General features: G+C 34.9%; 1 protein-coding gene across 8 annotated transcripts in view; it reads right to left on the reverse strand.

The window, feature by feature from the left end:
* LOC150092301 (homeotic protein female sterile-like) overlaps window positions 1–23,139 on the reverse strand; it is a 579,681-nt gene that overhangs the window by 404,498 nt on the left and 152,044 nt on the right. For all 8 annotated transcript variants that reach the window (XM_090415148.1, XM_090415149.1, XM_090415147.1 and 5 more), the window contains one exon: window positions 1,836–1,920. In XM_090415148.1, the coding sequence (XP_090271274.1) occupies window positions 1,836–1,920 (85 nt within the window). The remainder of the gene's footprint in view (window positions 1–1,835; window positions 1,921–23,139) is intronic.

Raw genomic sequence — 23,139 nt, forward strand, 5'->3', positions numbered from 1 at the left:
CTCAGTGCATCCATTAAGCATAATGCCTCCCCATATCATGATCCCAGCACTACCATATCTATCACTTTGAAGAACATTCTGCCAATGGTAAGCAGTACCACTTTCATGCCAGATCACGTGTTGTCTAGAATCGAAGGAAAGACTAAAATAACTCTCATCTGTAAAGAGTACATTAGCCCATTGGTGTCTTGTCCAATTTATAGATACATCACCCACTTAAAACATACATAAAGGGACACAGACAACAGGCTTTTGGGCGTATAAGCTTACTTGTCGCAGACAAATTGCCACCCTTTGTTGAGATATCTGCATATCTGTGCTTGAATGGATGTCAATTCTATCATCATGCTCTGTGGCAGAGCGAGGGCAACCTCTTATCAAACGTCTGGAACACATTCCACATTCCGTTTAAAATGCTGTCCAGAGCTTAGATACAACTATATGCGATTCTAAACTCTCTGGCAATAATAGTAATTGCTCAGTCTTCTCCAAGCTGTCCAATGATTTCATGCTGGGAAGATTTATTAGAAAGCTTGAAGGCTACAGAATTACTGATATTGCCAGAGAGTTTGGAATCTCACATAGCATTGTATCCAGGCTCTGGGCAGTGTTTCAAACCAATGGAATTGTTCCAAAGGTTTGCTAAGTGGTCATCATCTCTCTTCCATAGAGCATGAAAACAGATTTTTGGTTATAACAGCAAAACGTAATCTTTGATGATGCGTGATGTCTTTGAGACATTACAAGACATCCAAGTTTGCAACTTCATTCCTTCATGAAGAGCATCCTTCAAACACAATTCGCTTAGTGCAGCCTTTTGCCTTAATCCTGTCGAGTACTATCATCTGACAGCTTTGCACGCAATTCGAAAATTAGAATGTGTTCCCATTTTCTTCTGGAAATCGTCAATTATGCAAATTGCAACAAGCTAATTCCCCTGAATTTGCGACTGTAATCTTTAGAAATAATGTTCGTTCTTAGGATTTGGGCACCAGTGTACTTGTGTAACCTTTAAATGTTTTTTGGTCTTTTTTTCTGTTGTTTCAGCCATGAAATTTAACATGTGCACAGTGGCATCTTTTTTTTTTTTTTAAACCAAATCATCATTTTTAACCTATAGTCTATAACCCAGTTGTATTTTCAAGATCTTAAAAAAAGCAATGTTATATTTAGGCCTCTGTTAAACTGTATACTTATAAATTCTTTTATTTTAAAAGGAGAACTGATAATGTTTGTTAATTAATAATTTTCCTTCTGTATAATTCTACCAACCAAGGATCGTAACTTAAAGCACATTATATGCTTTTCTTGAAAGACAAATAATAATGCTAGTAATAATATATATAAAAACAGAGTTATATAAGATTAAATACTTATATTTGGAAAAAAAAAATCTTTTAAATGACAAAGCTGTTTTCTGCAAAGGTACAGAAGACATACAAATTTTAGTAAATTAAAACCAGTAACAAGGTGAAGATAAGATTATAACCAGACTTATTAAAGGAACTTAAAACTTTAAAAAAATGAACCACTATAAGAAGAAAGTGAAACAGAAGTACATTCAGAAATTCTAGCAGTATGCTAAATAAGATTTTTGCAGAGTTGAAATATAAAACCCAGATTCAGCTGCACAATGAGAACCTCGTTGCAGACAGATGTTGCCTTCAGCTGTCTCATGAGGCAATACACATTTAAACTGCAGCTCACCCTCTGCTTACTCTTCTCATTACCACTCCAAATGAGGTATGCTTGACTATTACATGGCAGGCAGTAAAACTGTTCTCAGGTGGGAATCAGAAGTAAATAAGCTGAATATAAGCTCTCCATACTTTTACCTCTCCCACGGCCACCACCCTTTCCCTTCTTCCCCTTGCCTTTGGCACCAGGGACTTTGGGAGTAGGCATGGGGAGTTCCATCTCCTAAAAGAAACAAAACAAAGAAAAGAAACTTTATTTATTGTAAAATAAACAAACAAAAAATTAAGATTACACTGTTTAGTCATAAGTACATGTAAACAAAATACTATATAAGCATTCCTTCAAGATCATCTGGAGTGAAAAATATATAACAAAAACTTATAATAAAAAGGAAAAAAAAAAAAAACAAGCATGTGTGTGTGAGAGAGAGTGAATGAGTGAGTGAAAACTTTCAATGTCCATACACAATATAACTTCAAATCACCAAAAGTAATTTTCTTTCTTTCATCTCCTCTACCTATGGGAAAAGTTTTCTCACATAACATTTCCCACAGACCAGAACCACCAAATGTACAAAAGGAGAACTAATAGGCTTGTTTTATCTTCTGTCTACTCAATCCCTAACCTAGAATGACTGAGAAGACAGAACAAACCTAACAGAGTAGTGTATTGACTTAAGACACTGAGAGACAATAAGTTATGCAATTTATTACTACTTCTTGTTGTACTCAATAAAAGAGTTCACTTGTCAATTATTTTTGTCTAAAATTATGCATCATACTTAGCTTGATTATAACAGATGGTAACTCTTGTGTTGTTTCTTAATCCACATGCTTTCTAACTAATTAATTTAAAAAAAGGAGGGGAGGAGCACAAAAATCTACAAAAAAGGCACTGGAAAGTTTTTGGCTTTTGTATTACTTGAACTTTATTACATTAAAATTTTAAATCAACTCTAATCACCAAGGATATTGGATTATATATTAAATATGCAGGTTGCAAAGAATACTATTTAAATGCAATTATTTGATTTCTCAAAGTGGATTTTTCTATCGCCTAGCTCATTTCCTGGCAAGTGCCCAAGCTCAAGGGTAAGGGAAGTATGTGAGAAGAATGCATCAAAAACAAGCAATAATTCCAAAGTTACCAATCAAATAATGTGCATAAATATACAGTAAGAGGCAGCATAGTAAGAACAGTTATTTTGTTCACAGTTATTAAGTTCAGACTGATTAGCATGCATAATCAATAGCATACTTATTTATGTTGATCAATAAGATAAACATAAATACTTCTTTCTTTTTCCTATTGAAAAATATTCACATTAGGCAGTAAGCAATTTTCTTTGCCCAGTGTGAGACTGCCACCCTGCTTACTAAAGGACTGAAGTGTCTTAAAAAAAAGTTTGTTATTCTAGAGCAGAGTTCCCTGATAATGTAAAAAATAAAAACAAATTAATATTAAAAAGTCAATAAAAATTTTTAAAAAATTCTTAGCAAGTCACGTAAAAAACTAAAATAAAGTTAATTCTTGAAAATATTTCTTTCTTTTCTCTCTTTTGAGGCCAAATATCTGCATGTGAAGTATTATTACTTGACTAATTACCAAACTAACTAGTTTCTGTTCTCTCAAAAAGGCAGAATATATCTCATCACCCCCCCCCATCTAAAATTATCTGTAAATTTTTAATTATTTTCATATAATTTGAAACATACACCTACAGCATTACAACATGCTACATAAGCAAAGCATCATAAACAACAAAGAGACTAAACAAACACACATAATAACCACAGTAATAACTTTTAATAAGTAAATGTTTCATCCTAAGTATCTCAGGACATCATCACTACCGTTAATTCAAACAATACTAGGAATAACATACAGTTAGGGCACATGATTACAATGGAATCCCAATATGCGTGCAGTAGTGTTATAGAATTAAATTAAAATATATCTGGAGAGAGAAAAAAAAAATTACATTAAAACATATATAAAAATTATTTTACACAATTTTGTATAATTTTTTTAATGTTATCTTATTTTCATGTAATCCCCCCCCCCCCAGATATATTTTAATTTAATTCTATAACACGCTACTGCACGCATATTGGGATTCCATTGTAATCATGTGCCCTAACTGTATGTTATTCCTAGTACTGTTTTGAATTAACTGCACTGACGAGGTCCTAAGATACTTAGGATGAAATATTTACTTATTAAAACTTATTACTGTAATTATTATGTGTGTTTGTTTAGTCATGAATTCTCCACAGGTTTCATTGTACAATAAACAACAAAAACAAATGCAAGTATATATTATAAACTTAGAGAAGAAAGTTCTATGATTTAAACAATTTATTAATACAGGTAAGTTACCTCGTATAATGGGGGATGTTAGGTTTCACAGAAATGGCGCATTATGCAAGACTCAGATCACATAGAAAAAGTAGGGTTATGTTCCGAAATCGTTTTTTTTTTTTTAATTATATAAACAATATGATATATCCAACAAAAAATATATTTTTATTTAATTCAGATAATAAAATATATAGTTAAGAAAACATATAAACTATGAAACAAAATACTTAGTATAAACTTATAAAAATACAAATTGTACGTAAATTTCATTGCACATAATGCATAAATGTTTTAGGCAAAATAAAATAAAGTGCATACTTTAATCGTCATTCTTCTTCTTCTTCTTCTGCAGCTTCTCCCACTTAAGTGGGGTCACTGTTTCTTATGAGTCTCCTCCACACCTTCCTGTCTTGGGCTGTCACCACATCCAAGTTCTTCATCTTCAAGTCCTCTTCTACCAGCTCCCTCCATCTCTTCTTTGGCCGCCCACGCTTCCGCCTTCCTTGCACATCCATCTGCATGACCCTTCTTCCCACATATTCGTCCTCCCTCCTCATCACATGACCAAACCATCTCAACCTTGCCTCCTGTATTAATCTTTAATTATATAATGACGATTATACTTTAATCGTCATTACTGTCTTCAAAACGAACATTTCGTACATGTTCTTTATTTACGAGTGGCCGGACGTCTTCGTCACTTGAAATCTCTTGCACATCATTTGTATAATTCTCATTGCATACTTCGGTTGGTTTAGTTCTCAAGAAGTCAGTAATAAGACCTTGCTTACCACTATGCTGCAATTTTTTTTTATTAAGTTCATAACATGGAGATAAACAAATATCCGATCGTCTCGTGAATTTTCCAGAGAGCTCCATTGAGGGATCTTTATCCGTAAAATAACGTCCTAACTTTCTTGCCAAGTTCAATCCTTCTGCTAATTTCTTTAAACTGAATTCTTTAATGGATTCATCACAATCAGAATCTTTGAAAGAACTTTCCCTGCCATTTGGTTCGACATCATCTATTAATTGTACCAGTTCCTCCTAATTTAATTCTATTTTCCCATCAGTTAGTTCACTAATTTCGTTTTCAACCATATCGCAAATGCCCTCTAAGTGGCCATTACTATAAAAATAAAATTTTTATTAAAAAGCATTACATACTGTATGTAACTCACTAGAAAATAAAGTGCTCAGCTTGAGATTAACACATTTATGATTTTTAATGTGCTTTCCTGGCAGAAAACAAAGACAATTTTCAACAATAAACACTTTATACGGTAAACAATTCATGTACACGTGTGTGTACATGTAATATATGTAAAGGGTATTTCCCCTAATATAAATTTGATACTTATAACTACATGCACGATACGGACAGCTGCAAATTTAATTTTCAAGTGGCATGGTGAAGAATATATGAAAAGATAAAGGGTTACTACAATTTGTAGACTGTGCTTTTTTTTTTGAAACCAAGATGTATAAGTACCGCATTGAACAAGGGTTACTACAGTGTGTAGACCGCATTATATAAGTACCACGTTATATGAGGGTTACCTGTACTTTGGTCGAACATCTAAGACCACTGTAGAAAGTTTTTCGCTCGGTTACTACGTAAATTAAATTTGACAAGAAATTATACTCTTCTTTAATTCCTTTATCCAAGTGTAAGTCAAAGTTTGCACATGAAGTATCTTCACAACAAGGCTAAGAAACTATTGAATCCACACATCAAATAAGGCTGAAGATCTCAATTAAAAGTGAAATTAGTGTGGGTATCTCATATCTCATAATGCAAAAACATTGTTTTTGCATTATGAGATACTGAGGCAATTTATTAAATCTTCAAGTGCAAACAAGAATATAATTTCTTGCCAAATATAATTTACTTTCTAATCAAGAGAAATCACTTTCAATAAATATGTATTTCTGTGCTATGCTTATATATGTTAGGGTAGATATAGTGTAACAGCATATTAATTGTCTGAAGATGCAATTAATCTGATATAAAAGAAATGAATTAATGTGTGTTTTTTCCTACCATGCAGTCAGGAAAAATAAGTGAAAATACTTAGCACTTTTCTCTCATAAATAACATTCTGCCTAAGTAACAATCCTGTTTCCAAAATTTCATAAGCATGCCAGAAGAAGAAGAATCTAACTATCAGCAGCAGGATGAGTTTAGCTTGTCAAATGTAAAAAATAGCGTTTCTAGTGATTCTGGGGGGGTCCACTGATATTTTAAAACGTCTATTGGTACATAGTCTTCAGATTTGTTTGAACCACTTTCACCTTTTCTTTTCAAAAAGATGTTTCAATAACATTTTTAAAATGAGACTATCATTCCAGTTTTGAATTCAATCAATGAAAGCAAGTGGTTTGGAGCAATAAGAGTTCAAAATAACTGATCTTATTTCCAATTATAATTTAGTCTGCTGACTACAATTTTTACTTCTGCAGTAGCCATAAAATAACACTTCAAACAACTCAAAGGATAGCTAGTATGACTAACCCTAAATTTCAATGAAGCGTTTCTCACTATACTTACTTTATGTTCAACTATAAGGCTGGTGATTATGAAAGACTCAGGAGTAATCTTGGAACAGTGCCATGGCTTGGATGGGAGTTACCCAAAAGTAAGTCCAAAAGCTATATGCACTTACTGACATTCTTTCCTTGTAGCTTGGAAAGCTACAAGGAAGGAATGTCAGTAAGTGCATGACAAGTGGTCAGAGTAGCAGTATTAGACTGCATGCTCTAGGTCAGGAAGATAAACCAAGTTAAAATTAAGTGGATGAGTAGGGATATAAAGTAAGAGCTGCAAAAAAAGAAAACATTGTGGAGGGAATTGTTATATTTTGCTCTGAGCCATTTGTTAAATATTTGGTCTTCCATTATTTGGAGACTTTTCCAGACCTTAGGTGCACATAGGTGAATAAATTTAGTTGAACTCATAAATTAAATGCTCGACTGTGGCTAAGTAAATTCTGGTTTGCAGTCGTAACCTCTATAACAACATGTTATACCCTTCTTTCAATCCCCCCCCCCTGCTATGGTTCAGATTAATGAGTGGTGGTTTTGGTTCATATCACAGGCAAAACTCAGGTATGAAAGAAAAAACATTTATCGGAATCTAAAGACATAATATACACTTAGACCAATTTCACTTTCAATTAGTTCAAGGACATGCTAAATCAAACTTTTTCAAACTGATTATTACTCTAATACATGAACAATAAATCCTTCTTTTGAGTTAGAGACTTAACACACATAATATACACATTATACACTTCTACTCAATTTTCTACCTACTATTTTAGTCTTGCATATTAAGCTAGTCACAATCATCTATAATCATTCTTAACAATTTGTCTTATGGATATCAGCCACTGCTAAATAATCACTTAAAGTTCTCAAATACTGTCCATACTCTATTAATACACTACAATGATCTTTCCCCTTTTTCCGACTGGGTAATTATACAACAAAATCTGTACTTTACCATTTCTTGGGGCAGGATCTCCAGGTCCGTCTGAACTGTCCTTCTTTGTTTGAATTCTTCGATACTTCCATAAGCCTGCGTCCACATGGTGGGTCACTATAGTCATCAGATTAAACTATGCTCTATACCTGGCGTTTTTCCCTCGTCTATTCTCGATCTGTTTTGGGCCATCCTCGTTTCTAGCTGCTGGTTCATAATATACGTCCACGATAGTATTCCGTCAAAACTTTCAGCGAAGGCAGCATGTGCCGACATCTCATGCTTTAGTACCAGCAGAAATTCAGACATCGTAGGGAAAAGGGCACCGTCCGATGTCGTACTATCACCAAGAAACACCGTCAGGAACTTCCGGTCCACAGGAGAGGTCGAATCATAATCCAACAAAACAGGCGAAAAAAGCCTTGAGAAAGGGGTGCAAACCCTTTTATTCTCTCTTCACCCCCCCCCCTTTAAGCACCCTCTTACTAGCTGCGATAGCGCCCTCTTACTACTTTCTGCGATCTTTTCCCACTCACTACTTTCTTCGTCCGCGGCAACTTCGGCACATCGCGAGATCATAGCAGCATCTTCCTGGAAACGAATGTACATTGCTTTCCGAGATGACTAATGCCTCAGGCCTGCCCGTGACCTTTGGACTAATGTTTACATCTAATTTACCCATTCATTGTATACATGATGCATTTCATAAAATACTAATTTATACACGAAGTTCTTTACATGGTACTACAATTCTACTAAAAGGAGGTAATTCTATTTCTATTTACAGTTGGTACTTTATTTCTTCTGCTCGAGTACAAGTTTTTTATCTCAGCTGATTTTTCTGACTTGTTACATCCTGAATGAATTGTTTCTTTAATAAAGAAACATAAAGTGCTTCATTCAGGATGTAACAGAATAGAAAGAAAAAAGTGATCAGCATACTGATGAGAAGTACAAAGTACAAGCAAGATGGGTGACTAGTATGGTAAGAAAGTCCAAATCAGACTATGAGAGAAAATTAGCCAAACAGGCCAAGGTAAACCCAAAAGAGTTTTCGTTATGTAGCAAGTAAGAGGAAAAATAACTATGATATAATGACTGGTGACTGAGCCAAATGAAAGTTGAGTTGCTGAGTGATCATTTTGCAAAGGTGATCTCATCCAGGTGGAGATTTTATGGTTGCTGATGTTACAGAGACAAATATCAAAATTGAGGTAGATGAACAGGTGGTGTTTAGCACATTAAAAAATATGAACGTGAACACACCAGTGAAAGTGGATGGCATATCAGTCTGTGTACTGTGTGAATGTGCAAGAGAACTGGCACTGCCTCTGATGAAGATGTTCAATTTAAGTCTCAGCTCTGCCAGGCTTCCAAGGCAGTGGACATAAAGGTGGCTCCAAAACATGGGTAGCAAACTAAAGGCCAATTAAATATATCAGGAGTGGTTGTTAAAGTATTGGAAAAGTTGGTGAAAGGTAAAATCCAACATTGGGTGGATAGGGATGCGATACTGTATAGTGGGCAGCATGGCTTGTAAAGGGCAGGTCCTGTCTTAGTGACTTATTCACATTTTATAAAGTGACAGCAGAATTGCATAAAGGTAATGGTTAGACTATGATACTGCTCAACTTTACCAAGGCATTTTAACAGAATATCACATGGAAAACTATTACAAAAGCTAGAGCAAATGGGAATTGATGTGAGGCTACTAGCAAGGATGTGGGAGGTAGCTGACAGACTGACACAAGAGAGTAGTGTATGGTGGAGTGGAATCGAGGAGAATGATGTCAACTAGTGGAGTACCTCAGGGTTCAATGAAATAGCGAAAGATTTAAAAGGGGATATTCAGTTGTTTGCTGATGATGCAAAACAGGGAAGAGCAATAGTTGATAGATGTGATGTTAATATCCTGAAGGATGCTTTGAATAAATTGGAATTGTGGGCAAAGGATAATGATTGTCAATTTAAAGTTGTAAAATGGCTTGTAAAGGGCAGGTCCTGTCTTAGTGACTTTAAGGTTATGCAACTAGGGTTGAAAAGGTTGCATGTGGTGTATTGATGGTATTGGGTTGTAAGAAATTGATGAGGCTAGGGACTTGGAGTTAATGGTGGACAAAGAGTCGAAGATCAGAGGGCATATTGCAAAAGTTGGTAAAATAGCTTAACAAATTACTTGGATGGTGAAAAACACACTAACAAGTAAAGATAAAGAAATTATTATCCCTCTTTATAAGGCTATGATTTAGGCTCGTAAAGAATACCAAAGAGACTTTCCCCAGTTGTGTAAAAAACAGATGCTAAGCATCCTGATAGGTTCATGACTCACTCAGACAGCAGATTAAAATGGAGGGAACATATTAGGAGTCTGATGATGATGATAATAATCTTATCTCAGTAAACAGTTTACTATTATTCCTTGGGTAAATAGTAAACTGTTTACTGAGATCAGATTATCATCATCAAACTCCTAATATGTTCCCTCAGTTTTAATCTGCTGTCTGAGTGAGTCACTATGAACCTATCAGGATGCTTAGCATCTGTTTTTTTACACAACTGGGGAGAGTCTCTTCAGTATTCTTTACGGGCCTAATGCAAGCTTCTGACTTTTGTTTCTTTTTATCATCACGTTTTTTACTAAGACAAGTTGGCACCACTAGAAACTTCTTTCCTTTCTGGTTTCATATTTTTATATGACTTGTTCACTTTTGAAGTATCTCCCCTGAGGTATTAATTCTTTCTACTCTCTTAGTCACAATGTGAGGATGTTTACGTCTGCACTGGGAATAGATTGAAAATCAAAAATTGAAAAGTCAGGCAAGGCTTTTCAATTAGATCTAAGAAATCAAAATTTAATCCTAGTATAAAACTAAAAATGCTGCTGCTAATGATAGCAATAAATCACAGTTATACTAATAAGTAACATGATAAAAGGAATAAAAATTCAAATATTATTTATCATTGGATCAAGAAAACGAGATATAACAGACTGGGAGATGGAATGTGAAGAGAAAGAAAAGGCAAAAAGTATTAAATGTATACATTTAATATATATATATATATATATATATATATAATTAAATGTACAAATTAGATAATAAGTATTGTTTATAGTGTTTAACTGTATGTAGTGCTTGCAAAATACATAACTACTTATTTTACATGAGAATTACTATTACATATATACTTATCACAATAACCATTATTATGGAAATGACTTCTATTGTATGTTTGGAGATCTAATAAGGATCTTCAGATCTCGGGTAAAAAATTAATCCTTGGTTCCTGTTGAGGTTTTGTACAGAACAGGCAACTGTTATGGCTTCTTTAATAATTCAGGAAATCCTCCTCTATGTAAGGAATGGAGCTTTTATCCCACTCTATGATATGGTTAGTTCTTTGAAAAATGAAAGGATAAACACGATTTTTCTTCTCTATTGTTATTAACGTTTCCAATGTGCTCCCTTTGTCTAATCTCAAGGCTTCTTGAAGTCTGGCCGCTCCCGAATTATTAAAGACGCCACAACAGTTGCCTGTTCTGTACAAAACCTCAACAGGAACCAAGGATTAATCTTGCCTGAGATCTAGAAGATCCTTATTAGATCTCTAAACAGCATTATAATTCAGTTCTAAACAAGAACTGAATTATAATGCCAATTATAGAACATTCCTAAATAACAAGTGAGATCACACACGCGCTATGCATGTATTGTACGTGTTCTGTTTTGTCAAATATAATTGGAATTGGTTGATTTATAGTCTAACAGTTTTTAGCTTTAAGTGCCTTATATCAGTTATGTACCCTGAAGATGCCAACAGCCTCAGATGGTGAAACTAGTTGGTATAACTTAGTTATTCTAAAAAAATACTTGATCAATAAATCCCAATAGAAGTCATTTCCATAGTTTTCGTGGTCAAGAAAATAATGTTTTAACATGAATAACTATTATTATTAGCCTTAACCAGGAAAAATAATCTAGGCTGACAAGAGCATGAAGTCCACAATTCATTCCAATGCATATATATATATATACACCAAGATGTACACGTAACCTGTATCCAAATTGATTTAAAGTTCTTTCTATGTACGTGAAAAGAAAACCACAGGCAAAACCGATATAACAGCCACAGACTGAGACCAAGTAACTCAAAGTAGCAAAGGAGAATCTTATACTGATGATCCATAATAAAGCTAAGGGTATAACTAACATGAAAATTATACATTTATTAAACCCACTAATATTTCGCTAGTTGTCTATCCAGCATCATCAGAGCACAATGAAACTGTGACAGGCACACAGAACTAAACCAAGTAATTGTAGAAACAATTTAAATTGTAACTGACACCTAATGTCCTTAAGTGGCATCCTCTATGGGCCAGACTTCTCTGAATTAACTACAAAGTTAATTCAGAGAAGTCTGGCTATTAGGTCTTAAAATGATAGTCTCCCAGATCTCTGGAAAATTAATCCAACCATACCTCTTGAGTTATGTATTATGAGTTATGGGAAAGTGCTTCATAGCTGATGCTCATTCTAAGAATAGCCTCTTAGACCTGTACAGAAAAAGTTTTTTTTTTTTTTTTTTTTGAAAATCAATCAAGGGTTAAAAGGCGAAATAATGTGGTCTAATGTGATTTCCATTTTTACATTTTCTGAAAAGGGGATGGGTTAGAAGTTGTTTGATTCTAGTCATTAATGAGAAGTTTTTCTCAGCCTTGCTCTGGCCAGATCCCAAGATAGTCATCTTTGGCACATGAAAGTAGAAACTTTCTCCTGAGAACTCTGGCTATTGATCCCCATATGTTAAAAAAAAAGTAACCTTACATCTTGCTATTATAGATAATAAGCGTTAGACTTTTAAAAGACCACAGAGTAGCCTTTATGTTGTGCTTCACTTCCTCCCCCCCCCCCCCCAAAAAATCAGGTTCATTGAAAGATTAGGCTCACTATCAGTAAAGGATGGAGACCAGCTGCCACTGCCTTCTATGTTATAAAGATGTTTTTCTCCATCTGATCCTATGTAAACGAGTATCTAGATCATGGTCTGTCAATCCTGACTTACCATACAGGTGATCACGAATGAAATTTTTATGTTCTTCAAGGCAGATGTTAACTGATCTACCAGTCTGTTGAAAGTAGACTAACATGCAGGCACAAGGAACTTTATACACTCCCAGATGTTCAAGAGGATGTAATTAATCTTTAGAAGAATATATAAAAGTAGGTAGGTGAATGAAAGGTTTGAAAGTGGCATGGAGATCATATTTGCAAAGAACTTTGGCTATTCTTTCTGATGTGTCATTAACATATGGAATGGGAATGATTTTACTGTAATCTTTTATCTTTTAATATGGACTGTAGCCATTGGTTTCAATAAACGTGGTGTCTATGAACTTGCATCAACCGTGGCTAACATTTGCTTGGATGTAGCTAGAATTCTAAGTAAATCCAAACCTCCCAAAAATAACATTCCACCAAAAGAAATATCAGTACTTAGAAAGCAGGATAAGAATAAAGAAATTATTGTAACTACAGTCAATAAGGGTAGAAAATATGAAGACTAAAGTGTTATGGGAGCACCCTCTTGAGGGCCACTCCATAGAGAGTGCCCTGAAGTGTTGGCTATCTTTAGATGTTGGGTAGGAGACTTAAGAAGTTGCCCAAATCTTGGGAAGTTTAATACAACCATTTTTAAATCTGCTAGCTGATTCTAAAAAAAAAGTCTTTCATTGTTTACTGTGATGGAGCATAATAGTTTTTCTTCCATCTGATTTTGTGCAAATTATCCAAGGAAAGGTCTGCTAGACCTGACTGACAATAGTTGTGATGGCAGATATTCTACAGGTTCTCCAGTGAGAATACAGCTGAAAAGAAAAGAGCTAAGTTTGATATCTTCAATTCAAATATTATTTCATAATGTGATCCATACAGATGATGAATAAGAGTGAAGATAGTGTACATCCTTGTCTCACAGCTGATTTTACAGCACTCTTGATTTACTTCAATTCTAACTGCTGACTTACAATTAAAATATAGACTATGTACTTCTCTGTATAATGTTCCATTTACCTCATATAATTTACTTTTATACTTTTGCCTTTTCCAGATCTACAAAATTTAAGTACAGATCCTTATATTCCTATGATTTCTCATTATTTGTCATAAATTGAAAATCTGATCTTTTAAACCTTTATTTGGCCTGACCCCAACTTGTTCATCTCTCCCTGCAATTTTTGTCAGCTTCTTTTCAAGCATGCTTATATAAATCTCATCTGGAACTTGGTAGAGAAATTTGTAATTCTCACATTCAAGTTCATTCTCCTTTTTATATGTAGGGACAGTGAGAGCCCTAAACCCTACTCCAATCATCTGGAATTTGACCTTTTGAGCAGGCAGCCACTGCAAAACTTTTGCACCTCCATATTTCAGTGTTTCTGGCCAATATCTACTTCCACTGTCTTTTCACATCTCAGGCTTTTGATAGCTTTTCTACCTCAAGTATCTATACTTCTGTTTTTGATTCCTCTTGAATATTTTCTACTAGTGTTCTGCCACTGCGTGTTTCAATAAGTCTTTCAAATTACCCCAGACCCCTAGGTTATCCTTATCTTTAGTTTTCATATCACCTTTATCATCTTTGATTACTTTTACAGTATTTATTTCTAAGCTTTTCAATAGCCACCAAAACATTTTTCAACCTTTCTGATTTTTATCTTGTATATTCTTACTGAAGCATTCCTATGACTTTTGTTTAGCTACCTTAACACAGTTAGTTCACTTATACTTTCTATTCTCTGTATTCTTTCAAGGCATCTTCCAACTTATTTGCTAGGAACTTTTGTTATGCTTTATTCTTTTCCATGATTGCTTCTTTAAGATCCTGTGTCCATTGTGGTGTTCTTAGTTTTCTATTCTTACAGACAACTACACAAATGACAATTTCAGTATCAGTTGGCTCTTGTTTTTGAACTGTTTTATTTATTTTTTCTTGAATAACGTTTGTGTAGTTGAGCTTACAGTTTATCCATATAAGCTGCTCAGCTTTCAATTTTTTTAAAACTTCCTTATGTATTCTTCTGGTCAATGTGATATTCATTTTTATCCTATTTAAAACTAAGTGATGATCATTTCCAATTTCGTGTGTGCATGGTAGTAATAATGACTAGTTCATATTCTGAACAGAAATCCAGAAAGTATTTACTGTTATTATTAGGTTTACCCTTTTCTCCAAATTTTCCCAAAACATTTCTATATGCCCAGGATTCACATCCTACTCTGCTCTTCAGATATATATAGCAAAGATCGGCTTTTATGCTTTCTTTATGTCACCAGCCTACTCTATTGAGTCAAAAAATTTCTCCTCTTCTTCCTTAGGAGAACCTTTGTGGGACAATAGGCACAAATAAGTGTCCTTATCCATTTCCCCCATTTTGAAGTTTGCCCACGTAACTCTACTTGAAACTGCCTTCCAATCAAAAGATTTAGCTTCAGTATTTGGTATCGGTGAATGTTGAATGCTAGTCCTTTCTTTCTTTGATCATTAACGCAAAAATGTAACATCCTATACTTATTTAGCAAGATCTCACCTGTTGGAGTCTTCTTTGTGTCAATAATGCCAATTACATCTATGTGGTAGTACTTTTCTTGAAAGTTGGATCTCCTTTCAATTGACACGCTTTATGTTGCTAGTTCCTGTCAACTGTTCTGATGGTGTGTTTGTTCTTCTTCTAACTGTTAAGTTTGGAGTTTGTTCCAGTAGCTGACTTTTCAATGTTCATCCATCTCTGATGAAAACAGTGGAAACCTTGTACAAATGGGTGAACACCTCAGCCGGCATGAAATCTCATGTTATACTATCATTTATTTTTTTGATAAGCCAAAAGAGAGTACAATTTTGTTGGCTACAGTCTCAGGTTTGGCAACCCATCCTTGTAGCTAGTGGATACCTACTAATGGGATGGCACCATGTGAAGATGAGGAGTGGACTTTAATCAGTTCTCTGCATTCCTTAAAGGTGACGTGAAAGTCTCCTCTCAGTTATCAGACTTGGAACACAAATATGTTAATTGTATTCTGAAGGTGAGCAGATTTAGGACTTATTCAGACTTAGAACTTGGTGGGTGAAAAGTAGCATCTTGAGCAGAAAAGAATGTCTATTTTTTTACGTAATCATTATACATAGTTTAAAGTAACCTAGCCTCCATGGCTGCTAGAGCTATGGAGGAAAACCATGGATCTAAAGGTAGAGATATTATCTTTGGAAAGATATAATCCTGTCTGGTGATTTGTGCATTACTGATGGTAAAAGTAGATGAGAGAGAGAGATTTCTTTTGTGACAAAAAAGGCAAAATTGCATTCTGGTGGCACTGAATGTGATCCTTACCCTACTAAAGGATGGTATGGAGATGTGTTTAAGATACTTGTTGCAGATGATCTTGAAATTTGGGATTCCTGAGCACTACATGGCTTGTCAAATAAATGAAAAAAGATGAATGAAGTGTACTATATCAGCAACTAAAGGTAGGTCATTTATCTATCTTAGAGGAAAGGTGACTGCACAAAACCATGAGAGACCTACATTAGCAGCAAAGTTCAAAGGGATGGTACCATCCACAGTGAATGATCAGATAGAAAACTGTGTACTGAAGAGGATGGCAGGTAGACTAAAGAATGGCAATTTTTGTGAGCAGGCCTGAATGCCTCATGTAGGCTAAGAGGTCAGCCATGGATCTAAATTGGTGGAATTCATCCTGGTGGTTGCTGATTAACTGATAGCTCTCGAGGAGCTGGAGTGTTCTCCACTATTTTACAGAGGATTGAGGTTCTCAATGCAAGTTATTTGCAATGAGAATCACAGTTCAATTATAAAGCATATCAATAACCATATTTTTCACCCTTATAAGACACACTTTTTTCATACCTAAAATTTATCTGAAAATTAGGATGCATCCTATAAGACGAATGTGCCTTATAAACTGGTGCATCTTATACACCGATGTTTTTTTTTTTTTTTTTTAATGTATGAGCAGGTATGGTGCGTTCATCGCTTCTCAGTAATGTGTGATCAGTTTGAATTGCTGCACAAAAAATCATTAACGGCCATGCATTTAAACTAGTAACCATTGTATTATTATATTTAATTTTTTTTTATAACCCATGGATTCCAAGAAGCACAGACATAGCTATACAATTACGTTTAAGCATAATGTGATTGAGTACCCAAAAAAAGAATAGCAATAGGGTAGCAGAGCGGCACTTTGGGCCTTCACCTACAGAAAAAAATGGTACGAACTCAGAGGAAACAAAAACAGCAATTAATAGAAGCAAATTCTAAAAACACACAGAAAACTGGCAAAATGGCCAGAAATTGAAAATTAATTAAAAACTTGGATAATGGATCAAAGAAGATCAGATTGCTGCATATCTAAAAAAATGATCAATGAACAAAATTATGGCAACATAAAGACAAAATCAATGTTACAGGGTTGCCATCATGGTGCTTTAGATTTACGAAGAGAAATTATTTATGCATGCATGCAAAAACAAAAATATCACTAAAAACCATATAAATTCTAAAATAAAATTATTCGGTTTCACAGATTCAAAAGTTTAAAAAAAAAAAAAACAATGCCCAAAGAAAAACTTCCTAACGGAGTTTACCGTTTATATTTATCTAAAAGGATGGATGGATGAGAAAGGGATGAAGTTATGGATAAAGAAGGTGTAGTCCAGATGTGTTGGCAGTTTAAGTTTAAAACTTGGATAATGGATCAAAGAAGATCAGATTGCTGCATATCTAAAAAAATGATCAATGAACAAAATTATGGCAACATAAAGACAAAATCAATGTTACAGGGTTGCCATCATGGTGCTTTAGATTTACGAAGAGAAATTATTTATGCATGCATGCAAAAACAAAAATATCACTAAAAACCATATAAATTCTAAAATAAAATTATTTGGTTTCACAGATTCAAAAGTTTAAAAAAAAAAAAAAAAATGCCCAAAGAAAAACTTCCTAACGGAGTTTACCGTTTATATTTATCTAAAAGGATGGATGGATGAGAAAGGGATGAAGTTATGGATAAAGAAGGTGTAGTCCAGATGTGTTGGCAGTTTAAGTCTGAAACCTGCTTTGTTAGTATGGGATCGATTTAGATGACATAAAACCGAAGATGTTAAGAATGAACTTCACAAAATGAAAATAAAAATAGCTGTAATCCCAGGAGGATTCACCTCCATGCTTCAACTTTTGGATATATTAATAAACAAGCCATTGAAAGGATTTCTGGAGTTAAAATTGGTCAATTGGATGCAATCTCCAAATTTCAGAAAACATCTACAGGTAAGAGAAAGAAGCGACAATTTCACAGGTGTGTGTGAATGGGTAGAGTTCATGGAATGAAGTGAAACCCAAAAATGTTATAAAATCTTTTCAAAAGTGTGGCATTAGTAATTCCCTTGACGGTATGGAGGATGACTTATTTCAAGACAATAATGACTCGGTTTCTGATGAAGCACCAAGTTCAGAAAATTATGAGTAAAGATGAAATTGAATAAAGATTTGAAAAGATTAAAGAAATTAATAAAAATTATTTTGTTTATATTATATATATATATATATATATATATTCATATTTTTATAAACTGACTTAGATCCGAGAGTTAGAACAAACAATTAAATTTATTCACAACGCAACATTTTTCATCGGAAGGCCGACTACTTCAGGCATTAAGAAACACAGAAAGCAAATAAAAAACACTATAAAGAAACATTGTGTCACTGAAATTCGACTATTATAAACTTCAGTTAACTTTGAACTGGAGCGACAGTCCGCGATCTGTGCAACTTCATGAGTGCGCCAGAATCTGATATCTCTAACAGATATCTCCACGGTCATTCCCATCATTATCCTCCCTCAGAAGCTTGGGATCATTTCTACTCTAGGACATCGTGCTCGCTCTCTTCTTGATGATGAGATAGAACTTAATAAAGAACTCAATTTTCTTAAGTCTACTTTTCAACTAAATGGTTATTCTCAAAAAACTACTGATAAATCCCTATTTAATCCTCCCGGTCACCATAATGAAGAGACCATTAGTGTAAAAGGTAATATTTCTATTCCATACATAAGCTCTGTCTCACCCAAATTAGCCAAGGTTCTTAGAAAATACAACATAAGAACTTTATTTACTCCTCTTCCTAAAATCTGCTTCCTTGTGAGCCATCTGAAACCTAGACATCATAATCTTAAATATCCTGGTGTTTACCAAATCAGATGCAACTGTGACATACCTTACTTTGGCCAAACGGAGAAGTCAATTGAGTTACGTATTGAGGAGCACAAAGGGAGCCGTCACTTACAAGAGAACACGAGGCAGTGCTTTGTCTAGTCATGTTCTATTCTCAGCCAATTCTAATTATTAGACTTGTCCCATGAATTGGGACAAGTCTAATAACATTTTCCGTTGCCATGAAGTAGAAAGGAAGATAATAGAATCAAAGGAAATCATTCTTAACCCCCTACATCTAAGGGATGCCAATTTTTTATATGGTCTGTTCCGCTCTCTTATCCACTCTACTAAAGACCAACTCCCCCCCCACTAGACCTACCTGATGTATACTAGGTCACTTGCAGCTGTAATCTGTCCTACTTTGGCCAAACAGGCAGGACAGCAAATATCAGAATTTCAGAACACAAGGACTACATCCAGTTTCACCAATACAGCCACTCTGGTCTTGCTGACCGTGCGAAGGATACCTGCCATAGAATACGGTGGAAGAAAGCCGCGATAATACACCGTAGTAAATACAAATATAAAAAGCTTTTCATGGAATCAGCTTCAGCCCTAAGAAACAATCCAAACCTCAACAAATTTGGTTGCATGAGACTGCCTCAAATTTGGAAAACCTACATCAGAAGACCTTCAGCCCAATTGCCCAAGAATACCAACATTGCCTGTAGGGGGGGGCACCATCAGGACTTAAAAATAATAGCTTCCTGCTTTTTCCTCATTTACTGTTTGTTGTGCCTGTGTGCATGTGTCTTGTTCTTAAGTTTCTTGAAAATGGCAACGTGACGTTGCCGAAATATTGAAGTATATTCAAATTTATTTTAATGTATATCCTAGTTGACGTTGTAATTTCCTTAAATTATTTAGTAAGAAATATATATACACTAATTTTCTGTGTTGTTTACAGTTATTTCCTCCATGTGTTTTTTACTGGTTATTTATTTTTTTTTTTAATGTGCACCTGACGAAGACTGATACAAATTCAATTGTATCAGCCTTCGTCAGAATACGAAACTAGTTGTGTCGTACTAATAAACTTTGTTTGCATTTCTCTCGGTTCTAGTCATTCAATCTTTTTATAATATATATATATATATATATATATATATATATATAATTATTGTGTTAGACTTTTAATGATTTGATTGTTTTTTAAGAATAACTGTTTTGATCTAATAAACAGATAAAAAAATGTATTAAAATTTAAAATAAAAAAAAATTGATATTTACATGACAAATCTGATGCATAATTTGTCCATCTTATACTGGAAAGAATATCTTTTTTTCCCCAAAACTTCAACATGAAAAATGTGATGTGTCTAATACAATGGTGTGTCTTATAAGGCGAAAAATACGGTAATTGATATGATGATGATTCTTTTCTTTCAACACACTTCGTACAACTTTTGTTAAGCTATGGCTTGGAAAGTGAGCTGGAATTTCGGATAGAATGAAGGTCTTTGTGCTGGTGAGGATAATTTCTGTAATAACGCACTTAGAGCATGCATTTAGGTCAGAAGATTGGAAGCTATATTCTGACCATGGAAAGGAAGAGTAAAAGTTCTTTAGTCATTACACTTGATACCAAGTGTAAGGACACAAGGTTGGGAGTGATTGGAGGAGGCATTCTCTGAAAGAGGAATATCTGAACAAGACTGTGACTAGAGTTACTGAGAGGCCATCTCAATGGTGTATCTAGATCAAGGGTATTGGAAGAACTGGGAGGGTTTTCAGGAATTCAAGAAATAGACAAACAATTTATATTAGTTCATGGCTTATAGCAAAGACTCTGGCAATTCATCCAAATTGGTCACTGGTGTTGAGAAAGCAAAGACAGTTGGAGTTTTGGGTATTAAAGTTAACTATCTTTCATACTTATGCAGTGATCAGAATTCGTTATTAAAAAATTATGAAAACAACTACCGTCTTATAAAATTTCAGTATATCATCATCTGGAGAATACACATACATACAAAGAAAGCTACATTACAATCTACATAATATGGTATAGTCACAATAATTTGGTCAACTGTTAACACTACTAGACTGACCTCTGGTGGGGGGGGGGACTTACTACATCAAAGCTAGAGTCCCTGTTATTTGGTTGCATTTCAGAGAGATACTGAAAAACAAGTTCTCACATATATATTTTTGGACATAAATTAGAACAAAAACAGTATAGATGGTGACCAATATGGATTGAAATTATTGCTTAGCATTCTAAAGTAAGGCTGGTTTTTATCATTATTATTACGTGTCACCTCCAGAGTCCAAAGATTCATTCAGGAAGGGCACTCACTCTACAACTCTGTCTCCGCCACTCAATCCACCAACGCATCTACTTCCCACCACCGTCACCATTAGCATTTTCACCAACAATCATAAACATTCATGCCCACCACAGGATTCGAACCCACAGCCTTTTGGCTGGAAAGAGGATATGCTAACCACTAGGGCAACCAGGCCAGCTTGCTGGAAAACATGAGAGATCTTATGTTGTGAGCAATCCAAATTCTTGGAATTTTTATGCCACCATTGTTGTTTATACTGCAGTTGGTTGATCAAAATTTCACATGCTTCCTTGAATTTGTGTTCATACCAAGATTTTGTACCTTTCTAATCAATCTTTTAAGAGCATGATCCATGAAGCCTGCTTAACCAATCTTGTTAAATTTCATGGTTTACGTGTATATATATATATATATATATATATATGATCCACAGACGAAAGGCCACAAATCCTATAGCACACTAGTGCTGTGTGTAGGCAAGAGGATTAGAAGGAGGAAGAGTCTGTTCCTAATTTGCTCGAATAGCTGAGGATTGTAGATAAATGTAGCTAGATTTGGGGAAGGCAGAATGGGGGGGGGGTGTTCCCAAGGACAGAAGTAGGTGGAATAAAAGAGGAGGCAGGGAAGTTGGTTTGGTGAGTTATGAGATAGATGGTAAAAGGGTTTTAGTTAGCAGTGGATCTTGCTTTAATGATTTTGGAAGAGACTAGAGGAATAATAGTGGTGAATTCAGTAGAGCATTGTCCATGAAAGTATCTGTAAAAGAGGCACAAGGCAGAACTAAAGGCTGTGAGAGAGGGATTGAAGTTGGTTTGTGTGAGAGAGGATTCATTAATTAGCCATACTGCCTTCTTCTGGATAGAATTGTGCAATCTTACAGAGAATTTTGGTGCACCATCCAAATATGGGAGCGATATTCCATGGCTGGGCAGATTTGGGCTTTGTATATAGCAGCTGTGAAGGTGTGAGGTAGTGTCTTGTGTAAAAAAAAAGTACACCAAGTATTTTTGCAAGCTGCAGAAACTACAGCCAAAATATGGTTGTACCATCAAAGATTGGAAGTGCAAGTTAGTCCAATTAGAGAAATCTGATCATGTCTGAATATCTAAGTATTACTGCAGGTGGGTGGGTGGGTGGGGTGAGGGAGATGCAAGCTCTTTCTTGTGAGAAATCAAACAGAACTGAGTTTTGGTTGCACTGAAGTTTACAAGGTGGTTCTTGTCTCAATGGGATATAGTTAGGAGATCTGAGTTCAGGTCCCTGGTCGTGGTTGATCTTGAGGATTCTAATATGTAAGAAGTAACAGATTTTTCGAACGAAAAAGAGGAATAGAGCGTACTGTTGTCAATCCTATTCATAGCTTTGCTGACAACAGTACACTCTATTCCTCTTTTTCGTTCGAAAAATCTATTACTGCTTACGTATTAGAATTCTCGAGATCAACCACGACCAGGGACCTGAACTCAGATCTCCTAACTATATCCCATTGGGACAAGGACCACCTTGTAAACTTCAATGCAACCAAAACTCAGTTCTGTTTGATCTCTCACAAGAAAGAGTTTGCATTCCCCCTGCCCCCTTTATCTTCAGTAATACTTAGATATTCAAACACGATCAGATTTCTCTTGTTGGACTGACTTGCACCTCCAATCTTTGAGAAATCTGTGAGAGCAGGTTGTTTATATACAAGAAAAAGAGAGTGGGTGAAAGAACAAAACCCTGTGGTACTTCAGCATTACTGGGGAAATCTGAGGAGAGTAAGCCATCCACATCATGACAGCAAACATTCAAATTCTAAGAAATTGGAGAAAAGGTTACTATCAAAAAGTTTCATTTCTATTGAAGAAAAATCAGCAACTGGGTTCAAAGCAGCCAAAAACCATTTAACATTACTCTTTGAATAATGTTAAATGGTCTTTGTACATTTAACAACATAAAATAATTATGAAGAAAAAGCTATTTTGTTGATGGACAATGCTCCGGGACATCCTACTGATCTTAATAGTA

This window comes from Typopeltis vanoorti, chromosome 26 (genome assembly GCF_054136105.1).
Source record: "Typopeltis vanoorti isolate ZY-2024b chromosome 26, IOZ_Tvanoo_1.0, whole genome shotgun sequence".
NCBI lineage: Eukaryota > Metazoa > Arthropoda > Arachnida > Uropygi > Thelyphonidae > Typopeltis > Typopeltis vanoorti.